The 11,341-nt window shown below is 37.2% G+C and overlaps 2 protein-coding genes across 2 annotated transcripts; one reads left to right on the top strand and one right to left on the bottom strand.

Annotated features, from left to right (window-relative positions):
• The first annotated feature begins 599 nt into the window (after nt 1-599).
• Nucleotides 600-5,248, top strand: LOC109704375 (disease resistance protein RPP13-like). The gene is made up of 3 exons (XM_020225124.1): nt 600-750; nt 1,368-4,355; nt 4,883-5,248. The coding sequence occupies exon 2, from the start codon at nt 1,492-1,494 to the stop codon at nt 4,345-4,347; it is 2,856 nt and encodes a 951-aa protein (XP_020080713.1). The 5' UTR covers nt 600-750; nt 1,368-1,491; the 3' UTR covers nt 4,348-4,355; nt 4,883-5,248.
• Nucleotides 5,249-6,803: 1,555 nt separating this feature from the next.
• LOC109704376 (protein REVEILLE 6-like) lies at nt 6,804-11,274 on the bottom strand (the record flags this gene model as incomplete). The annotated part of the gene is made up of 8 exons (XM_020225125.1): nt 6,804-7,194; nt 7,291-7,391; nt 7,748-7,807; nt 9,046-9,155; nt 9,725-9,838; nt 9,960-10,136; nt 10,215-10,338; nt 11,121-11,274. Coding segments are annotated over 8 exons (856 nt in total), but the record flags the coding sequence as incomplete, so codon positions are not given.
• Between the last annotated feature and the right edge of the window lie 67 nt (nt 11,275-11,341).

The following is an 11,341-nucleotide window of genomic DNA, read 5'->3' as shown; positions in this document are numbered from 1 at the left end:
GACTTCAATCTGTCGCATGCGAGCAACCTCCCTTCTCTTGCTACCGTACGACGGAGCCTTAATTAATTAGCTATGCACCGGATACTAATTAATTTGCCTCTATGCACCCAACCTGTACATGCCCTCTTTGGAACCGGCCACCTTTATAATTAGTTTCTCTAACTAATTGGTCAAGCCGTACATGCATATGCATGTATATATATAGAGAGAGGGATTTGGTTCAATCCTATTCTAATTCAATGTGATCATTGAATATAGAGTTTTATATAGAAATCAATCCTAATTCAGTTAGAATTCTAATTTAAATTAGAATCTATCAAAAATTAAATCATAATAAGATTATTTTTATTTTTTCAAAGATCCGGTGTATAAATCAAATCAATAAAAAAAGGCATATCTTTAACACGTAACTATTATCCGTTCGAGCTAATTTTCGAGTGATGTTATCAATTAAAGAGATGTTGATGTTGCTCCGTAAATTCACTAAATCTAATTGTAAATTAGATTTAAACGTTTCTAAAAGTTTGAGGACTACAATGTGATAGCGCTAAAAAGTCCGGGGAGTAGTGTGCAATTTACTCTTCTTCGACCAACCCCGCTCTCCCGCTCTCTGAAGCACCGCGCCGTTTCCCCCTCTCTCTCTCTCTCTCTCTCTCTCTCTCTCTCTCTCGCTCCGCTTCGTCTCTGCGAAAATGGCGGAGATATCTCTCGCCTACATCTCCCGATAATCGAACCTCTCGAAAACCCTAGGTGAGTAATCGTCTTCTCTCATGTGATCTCCTAGTTTAATTCCTTCCTTTCTTCTCGCATTTTTCCCTTTTTTGGTTTGATCCGTAGCTTCCCATTTTCCCATCCCTTTCTTAGGGTTTTTCTTTTTTGTGTTTTTTTTTTCTTGTAAATTTCTGTTGATGGAGTGATCGGAACGAAGAAGTTTCGAGTTTTTTTTTTTATTTTCGGATTTTTGTAGGTAGTTCTTGTAAATACAGGGATTATGTGCATTTTTTGTGCAATTCATAATATTCTGCTTTTGTAATTGGTTCCTGTTATTGTTCTTGCCTTTTTTTTTTTTGTTTTGTTGTTTTGTTGTTTTTTGGGGTAAACAGTGTTTTGGAATTGGTCTCTGATTTTGTGAATTCTAGTTTCGAAAAGAGATTATTTTGTGATTCTGTGAATTGTGGTTGAAAATTCTATTTGTTAATCGCTTAATCTCTCCTGTATGCATTAGTTTTTATGGAACTTGTGAACTGTTCCACACTTGTGGTATGAAGAAACAGATCTTGATGAGTGTGAATAAGTAAATCTTGTTGGAGATGTCAATTTGGTTTCATAGATATTAATATATTGTTGGATGATAATGGTACAATTAGGCAATCAGAGACTATTACATCCAGTTTCACAGAGCCTCATTCCTGTCTCATCCCCCGACTCGGCTGCGAGAGAGAGAGATCTAGAGAGAGAGAAGAAGAAGAGAAGAAGAAGAGAAGGAGAGAGATGTTCGAAGAAGCCGTAATTTCCTACGTAGTAAAGAAAATCGGTGAAGCAATTTCTCTACTTGGGGAGGTTAAAGGCGATGTTGAATCACTGAAACAAGATCTACAGGCGCTCAATATGTGCCTCATCAAGATGGACTACAAGCAGAGACAAGATGCTGGCACGAAGAATTGGTTGAGCTCCGTTAGAGACGTAGCATATGAAGCAGAGGACTTGATCGATGCCTATACCGATACACTCGAGAAGAGGTACGCTCTTACCACTACGTTATCTGATGCTAAAGGTATCAAACAGTTAAAATCCAAGATCTATGAGATCATCCAACGTAGAACTATATTTGTACCTCAATTGCACGAGCAAAGAGGTGAAGGAAGCAGCAGTAGTACAGCTGCATATCAAGGTCATTTGCATCCACGGAGACGGTCATTTGCAGACCTTGGTGATGATGTGGTTGTTGGTTTCAAACATGATGCTGATCTTATAGCGGAGAGGTTGCTTCACCCGGAGAGGCGTCGACAGGTTGTAGCCATCACCGGGATGGGTGGCGCAGGCAAAACCACTCTTGCGGCTGTGGTTTATAAATCATTTTCTAAAGTTCCCGCACACGGACACGCCCATTTTGCCCAGCCTAAAGAAGTGGACTCCGGAGGTGAGCTTCAAAACTACTTTGATGCTTGTGCTTGGGTGCCTGTTCATCAAGATCCCGACATTGAAGAGCTTTTGTTGATCATGATTGACCAACTAGGCTTAAGTGAATCTATGAAAGGTATGGACGTATTTCTTCATCGGAGCCGGAGCTGGGGGACCATCGAGCACTCCGTCAAGTACTTAATGTGGGAGCTAGATCGGTTTTTGAAGCAGAGGAGATACCTAATAGTGCTGGATGATATCTGGAGGAAAGAAGTGTGGGATGAATTAAAACTAGCTCTTCCAGATTCGGACAACGGGAGTAGAATAATAGTAACAACTCGATTCAAGTATCTCGCCATTTATCATGACCCAGGATCTGAACCCTACGAAATGAGGCCTTTAAACAAGAATGATAGTTGGGAACTTTTCTCTACAAAAGTGTTTCCACAAGGCCAACCGATACGCCCAAGCGCACTAGAGGAATTGGGTCGTCAGCTCTGTGGGAAATGTGCTGGTTTGCCCCTTGCACTAGTGGTACTGGGAGGTCTTGTTTCGACAAAACTGCAGCATCCAATGGTGTGGTCGAAATTACTTGATACTATGAACTGGGATTCGACAGATGATGGGAAGCAATGCTTAGAAATCCTTGCTTTGAGCTACTACGATTTGCCTTACAACATGAAATTTTGTTTTCTTTACTTGGGAGCTTTCCCACCAGGTTCTGAAATCAGTGCCTCAAAATTGACGAAGTTGTGGATCGGAGATGATCTGATACCCAAAGAAGAAGGTATAACACTGGAGGGTACTGCAAGCAACTACTTGGAGGAGTTGGCACAAAGGTGCCTGGTTGAAATAGTGAAGCAAGGACCTGATAAGAGTATTAAAAAGGTAAGAGTCCACGACCTCTTGGGTGAGCTAGCAAAGTCAGAAGCAAGAGAGACTCGATTCCTTTGGGTAGAAACTATAACTAGAATTATAGTGGAATCAAAGCCCCAAGAGATAGCTGCTCGTCGTGTGGCACTCCATCCAAACTCCAATGCTCATCGTGTGGCACTCCATCCAAGCTCCAATGAATTATCACGAATTTTCGGTGAAAAATTAAGAGCTCTTTTAGTTTTCAGCAAAGGCAGAACCATTCAAACCTCTAGCAACAATAGGAAAAGATGGATTCCTCTCCAGTCAACACTTAACTTTTTTCGAAGCATTAATAATCAGACTGATATAAGAGCGGAATTCCTGAGAGTGCTCGAACTTAGTGGATTTAGAGAATACAATACCCATGTTCTTCCTATGAAAGATATGACTAGATTAAGATACGTGGGATTGAGAGATTCCAATTTTCTGATATTACCATTTTCTGAAGGGATCCCTCCCCATATGCAAACTCTGGATATAAGAGGTACATCTATCAAAGAGTTGCCATCTAAAATTTGGAAGCTTTCAGAGCTTCGCCACTTATACTTGAACTCAATGAGTTTGCTGGACTCACGAGCCTTGAGAAAGATGAAAAAAACTCTTTCAGAAGCTACTTCTGCTACAAGTAACAGGAGGTCTCGCGTGCCACTGCATAATCTTCAAACCCTTAAAATCGATGATGATTGCGGAGCTGCTACAGACAGCAAATTGGTTGAGTGTCTTAAGTTGTTAAGTAGTCTGAACTCTCTAACATTACGAGCCAAGAAGATCCCTCGAGATGTTTTTAAGGCAACATCAACTCATGAAAAGTTACATAAGTTGAAGTTAGTAGGAGAATTGCAGCCTAATGAACCCTGCAGTATCGAAGAGTTCGCACCTAACATCACTGAGCTCACATTGTCTCGCTCAAACTTGAAAGGAGAGCTGACACAAATACTAGGGCAGCTAAAAAACCTCAAGATTCTCAAATTGACAGATGATGCTTGCCTATGTGAGAAGATTTCTTGTTCGCCAGGCAGCTTCCCAAATTTATCTTACCTTGAGCTCAGCAACCTATTTTTTCTAGCACTGCTCGACATTCAGCCCGGATCCTTTCCAAATCTTATGCACTTGTCTATCTATGATTGCAAGCATCTGCAATCGGATCCGGATGTTCTGAATCACATCACCACCTTAAGAGTTCTAGAATGTAAAGAGATGCTCTCTGATTTCGTGAAGGAGATTAATGGCTGGCGCAAGATGCATCCTTTTGTGAGAGTCATCATCCACCAAGACCGCCAGCCACCGCAAGATCCTTCTCCAACAGCCTAAACATATCGGTAATTTGTCTTCCTACCTTTCTGTCCTCTTTCTCTTCTTCAGAAAGCTTCAGTTAAAAGCAACATGTAGGTTGAAAACAACTATTTATCATATGTCATATCTTGCTTTCTCATTTTACTTCTTTTGAATCTACTTGGTTGTGCATATCTTGCGTGAATCATGATCACCATATACTCATTCATATTCTTGTTTAAGCTGAAGTAACAAACCCAAAATCAGATTCAATTATCTATATTTGATCATACTACTAGTATAGTAGATAGACAACATATTGATATACAAACTGGGCTATTTTGTGGAGTCTTAATTACTCTGTTCTATGTAATTCAGTGACGTATTATGAATCTACTACTAACTTCCAACTATATTACTAATGTTTACAATATTGGCGATATGTCCCATATTAAATACTAAGTCTTTCCTATACTGAATAATATTTTCAGGATCGAAACATTTATGTTCAAATCTGACCCTAATTGGATTAATTTCTCCTCTTTTTTTTTCTACCAAAATATGTTCTTCACAGGCCGCTTTGGTTTGGCTCTTGCTCTGGTGGTACTGGGAGGTCTTGTTTCAACAAAACTGCTTTGGTTTGCCTCTTGCTCTGGTGGTACTGGGAGGTCTTGTTTCGACAAAACTGAAGTTTGTGTCATAGAGTAAGAAGGAATTACGTACTATTTTGGCTTGCTGTTCAATAAATGTCGAAGCTACTATTGACAATTATTTTGTCTTCGTTTAAGTTGTCTATCAAGTTTACAAGTTGTTCAATCTATGCAGTATTGTTTGCTTTCTTGACTATGCATATATAGCAGTTAGTGCTGGTCTTCTCTCTGCGAGAGTGTTTCCGATTGTATTGTTGATTGATATTATAGTTTGTTAAGCTTACAATTTCAATGACTTGACATGTAGTCTGTTTTGCAGTATATAAGTTGTCCTACTTGCATGCTTTTTTAAATACTTAATTTCTACGCAGCTGCAAAGTTAGTAATAGCTTTTAATTGCCCGTAAATGAAAATTAATTATTACCATAACTTTCTCGGTTTAGTAGTGATTACAAGCTTACAATTTAAGGAATATTTTATTCTAATTTCTTCATGATAGTTTCCTAATATTAATTCGCCTCATATGTAGTTTGCTGCAACTGGCTACTTTGACCTAAATGGAATAAAAATTTCTGTACTAGAAAAATATTTAATGCAACTGTTAGATGTGACTCGAAATTGATAATCGACTCAAGTTTCGGATTTTTCAATTCGCTGACAGTTTCGCGGTGCGACCAAATTGGCAAATAAATTTGTGAAGGAAAAATGAATATTTGTGGTAGGTAGTGAGAGGGCTTGGGCCAACAGGCCCGAACCGTAGCCCACCACTGACATTTACCAGGGGGTGTGGACGGATCGGATCCGAAACCCGTTAAGAGTTTTCTTCTTTCGTTTCTGCCCTGGAGGCGTGTGATTGTGGTTGGTTGTACTATCATCTGAACCTTGTATTCCTTTTTTCGTCTGATAGTGAAGTTCTCTCCTCACTCACCCGTGGTTTTTTCCTGCAAAGGGTTTTTCACATAAATCTGTGTATTTTCTTTTATTTTCTGCTTATGGTTTGATTATTTCGTGTTCGTCATTTCGTTTTTGTTTGTACGTTTAACGTAACAGCAACAACATTTGTGAACGTCGGGTCAATATATACAAGAATGAAGTAAAATATTGTTATGTTCTAATATGATTTCTTGCTATTTTTTCTTCTTACTTTTTTAAGAAAGTTAAAATTAGTTGCCATTTAAGGACTTCCCAATCTTATTTTCTTGCTTACGTTTCGGTTCTCACTTTTATTTTTTTCCTCCTTAATAGTTGGAGTAGCCTTATATTTCAATTTCCAAAAATACTCTAATAAAAAGAAATTAAAATGAAACCAGGCTAATATTTATACAACTTTCCTAACTGCTGGCCTATATATTTTATTTCCATTTGCATCGTAATGAAAAAAAATGAAAAATAAAAGCAAGTTTATATTTATAGAGCATTATTTAAAGTAATTCAACTTGCAAATTTTCAATTTAATTTTCAGTTCCAACTTAATATCTAATTGCACATCTCATTTTGACGTAAGAATTTCCTATCCTAAATTTATTTCTACTTCAAGTTTTCTACTTTATCTCGAGATTTAATTTCAGATTTTACTTTAAAAACTAAATTTACTTAATTTGAAAGCTTCCATTCCGAAATCCAGAGTAAGATCAAAATTGAAAATATAGACTTGACGATCGGCTCAGTGCTATCAAGTTGTCCTCAATAATGCGGCTTTCAAATCGACGATCGACTCCGTTAAGAGAAAAATATTCGAGTACAAGGACCAAATGCAAATTTGTGTATAGTCAGGAGACCACCATACATTTTTTTTTCTACCTAATTATAAAACGACATTTTTACATCCTCAGAAAATAAGAGAAATAAAACAAACCATGTTTTGCTCAAATTCCAAACATATATACATTTATATACATACATACAAAATTACATATGAACATGCCTGTACTTGCACACACATTTGAGATACATAGAAGAGATTCCGCAAGCTTTAATCTTCGTGACGACACCTCCAATGATTTACAAGAAAAGCACAAAACTAGTTATTTACAGGATCACTATTTTTTCCTCGAGGGGCGGGGATTCGCGAAAAGCTGTACAATGAAAAAGCTAACCCCAGAACCGGTTTCAAAACCTGGAGTCTACTTCCGGAGCGAAGTTAAGTAGAAATGTTTGCTCAAAACAGCTTTGTTTTGGATCAAAGCAAGTACATAACATGGAGGGATTCCTCGGTGCGCTTCACTCGACCTCCACCCTGGGAATTCTACAACATAGTTAGAATGGTTTTGTGATGGAAACAACAAAATAAGAATGGGATGGATACTGTTTTGCGCGAGGATTGGAGATATACATGAATGGAGTGACTGGTGTTCCACTTGCTTGAAGGAGATTGCTGAAGCTGTTCGAGTTAGCTTCCTCCGTGCCGGAACCATATGTGGAAAGTAACCGTCTCTGAAACAACATCGTAAAGGTAAGAATACAGAAAGGAAGTTAGGGCATTACGAAAAGCCAGAATGGGAAAGAAAATAAGTGAATATAAAAAGAAAAAAATAAAATATATTTTTCTTCAAAAAAAAAAAAAGAAAAAAGAAACTGACTTCAATCATTACATCATGGAAATCAACACTGCTACTGAGATAACCAAAATTGAACTTCAGCAGGAGAGTCGATGACGATGACAGTTTATAAAAAAGAATAAGAGATGATTCAAATACACATTAGGGAGTAGAGGATGGATAGGGTATAAATTACTATTGATTTAAGAAAATGAACTGATATGCTGAATCTCGACAAATGGAGTTACTTACATGTGCCTCAAAGTCGGGGCTGGTCAAATTGGCCGATAGGTTCCTCATCAGCAACAGTACCTGGACATAGTAAGCAAAGAGAACATGAGTCAATCAAGGCGAGGTTTGAAGCGCGAGACAATAAAAAACAACAATAATAATATAATATGAACATTAGAATATGCTGATTCACTGTAGAGAAGCATTTTCGAAATATAATCAGATGCACGTTTAGAGACATACGCCACTTCCTCGTGCATCAAAGAAGTAATGAAAGCATAAATTTTAGGTTGTCTCGAGTTCATGCATTTGAGGAATATTGCAAGGGGACGGCCACTACTTTGCCTGTTAAAGGATATTGTAAAATACCAAGATCTTAACTAGGAAGCTTTCAAGTTAATAAACCGAATCGAGAAATTGAACCTGAATGAGTATGACCCGAAAAAAAGCCTATCTCAAAACAGAATGATCCTCGTTAACAATGCATATATACTACTTCGGTTAATATGAGAAAGTTACATCTAGTTGTCTTTTCCCAAAATTACTCATGCATGCCACTAACAAAATCATGATGTCATTTGACCTCAAAAAATTATTTGGGAAAACTTCAAAAACCCCCCCGTGGTTTCGTAGTCTCACTTTGCCCCCTTGTGGTTTAAAATGTATCAATTTGCTCCTCTGTGGTTTCTTTTTTCTCTTTTTCTTATCAATTTCATTTTTTTTTTTTTATAAATCAGTGATAAAGTTAATTTAAAGGGTACTAAAGTGAATATTTGATAAATCTAGATGGGTATCTGAAGTTTTTTATATATAATTTAATGAAATATTAACGAAAAAGCTACCGAAAAGATAAAAACAAAACCATAGGGGGGCAATTTGATACATTTTAAACCACAGAGGGGCAAAGTGAGAAACTATGAAACCACAGGGGGGGTTTTTGAAGTTTTTCCAAATTATTTTCTACCTTAATCTAGCAATGCCGTATTCCTCAATTATGCATTAGAACTTCATGCTTTCATAGAACATATAAGACCAAGTTAACATCTCAGCGAACTCTATTTAAAACAATAACTACATCTACATTTGTATTGAAGAAACTGGGACCTCAATTCCTACTAATAATAGAGAAATTTAGATGTGATAAAACACGAACTAAGTCCTGAAATTTTTGAGAATTCACTGGGGAGAAAGAGAACTAGAAAAATAGAAGCAACTAATATACAGTTCACCATATTGTTAAACATGAATAGAGCAACTCAGTATGTTTTAAACAACTAACATGAAGTTAAATAAAAATGAAGGTGGGATGAATAGCATACTGTTTCAACATCAATTGGGTCCATCTCTTTAAGCTTCTCCAAATGCCCACTTGTATTTGGGTCAAATATGCCGGCAAGAAAGCTGTATACCTGAGAGAAGTCCGGCATGACTTCACGACACACCAGACGAAAGCAAAAAAAGAAATGTGAGTAAACAGAATATAATGACAGAAAAGTAAAAGGGTATACGCTCAATTGCATCTCAACTGAAAAATCACATGGCCAGACAAACGACAACTGCAGAAAATATACAAAAAAAAATTTATATGTATATTAAGACAAACTTAATGATTCATTTCTTCATAATTATGGCGATACATGGGGAAAAAAAATTAAGAACTATTAATTTTACTTATTGGAGTATGGACTTGTGTGGTGAGAGAAGGAAAATACATATAATAAGCTGCTAGTAATGTAGCCCTGCCAATTAAGTACTCAATGAGATAACAAGAATTCAAAAATCCAATAGCATTCACAGGAAACAATTATTTAGATGTCGTGGATCAGATTTGTAGAATTAGAATTTTATTTTAGGTTTCTATTTAGAAAAATTATAATTTTGAAGTATTAATCCCCACCTAGTAATCGTGTTTTATGATATGTAAGATTACACTGGTTGCAGGCAATGAGTTATGCCTATGAAGTGAATCTTAAGTACAAACTAAAAGGCGAGACTAACCCCGAAGAAATGGAACTTGATTTTCCTTCTCAGTTGTTTCAGAAGCCAGCCACACCTCAGTAGGGCTCTCAGTCCTGCTACAACAATTATTGGCCATAATAGCTTCGCTTGGTACTGCATCACATTTAAGACTTAGGTTAGCTTATTTTCCACGGTTGAATGGGGAAATCATTTACAAAAAGGCAAAAAAAATTACACAATGAATGAGTAAATACTTGGATTTGATGATTAATACCTTTTGTCATTTGAGCAGCACTAAAAGGCTGAACTGAACCATTAACACAAGAGGACAATGTAGCATTTGAAGTAGAGTTCCTAACGACAGTAGAGCTATCACTAGATACGGTATAGCAGGGTTCCAACACAAGAGAAGAAGCCGGTGAAGGAGCGACAGCCTGAGTTATGATGGCAGCTGCAAAAGTTTCACCCAAAATAAAAACTTAGTTGTACTCAAACATATAGCTCATTATAGCTCTGTTAGAGATCATACCATTTTTAGGTGCTTTTTGCGGATATGGATGCGCTGCTTTCCTCTTTGGTCGAGGGGGTGGTACATGTTCGCTCGTGCCATTCTTTTGAACCTTCAAAAAGTACTTTTGCGCATGACTTCTTATCTACAAAAAAAGAATGCTCTTTATAATGAATAAAAGTTTTTCGCAGATTAAAAGTAAAATATTTCCACTACTATAGCAGATGAAGAAGCACATATGTCTTAGATAACATAAAATGACGGAAAATACAGCAGCAACGCAAGATCTGCGAGCCAAATTTCATAGATATATCTCTACCAGAATCCACAGCTAATATGTTAGAGACGACGAGTTTGCACGAGCTCTAGAAAATTACTGCTTATCTTGGTGCTTACAAAGCTAATCATGAAAAGTTTCATGCTGGTAGATTGTTCAAAAAAAGAAAAAGATAGCCCTTCAGTTTCAGTTATTTATCAAAAATCTAATCAGGACTATATCAGCAAGGTACTAATAACTACCCTTTTTTTTTTTTCCTTTGTACAATCTAACTGCAGTATGGAAGAAGAAGATTAGTACCTGATACCCACTCTTAAAGACAACTACTTATGTCCAGCCACTGATGCTTTGTTCTTTCTGGGCACAACGCCGAAATATTCTCTACAGAAATTGACAGCAGTGCAGTACTACAGCAGTCTAATCTACAACAGCATGCCTTAAACATTATAAGGCTTGTCCATTTACCTAATCTATGCAAACAGTCTATCACAGTTGTGTACTTAATGCAGTAAGATGCTTCTAGAGATACTCTGATGGATGCCTCAGATATTTATACAATTACACATCAGTGAGGATGAAATGAAGTACAAATCATGCGGCCACAAATAAATGCAACAAAAAGGGTTGGCTAGGACAAAATAGAGTATTACCTGTATCGCCGTCTTTGACCCTACAAAAGCTTCTATCTTTTTCCAGTCGCGATCGAAACTGTAACAATCAAAACAGAGAAAAACTTTTGAGTTTTGGAGATCACTTTGCTTACTCTGCAATATGCTGTAAATTACAAGCCACTTTTTGCACAAGCTAGTATAACTTTGTTCAAAATGCGCAACCCTATGATGTTCCCCTACATAGAGCTGGAAACACGCAA

Source organism: Ananas comosus, unplaced genomic scaffold (assembly GCF_001540865.1).
Source record: "Ananas comosus cultivar F153 unplaced genomic scaffold, ASM154086v1, whole genome shotgun sequence".
Lineage (NCBI taxonomy): Eukaryota > Viridiplantae > Streptophyta > Magnoliopsida > Poales > Bromeliaceae > Ananas > Ananas comosus.
The sequence above is the reverse complement of the archived record's forward strand: the minus strand, read 5'-3'. Positions and strand labels throughout refer to the sequence as shown.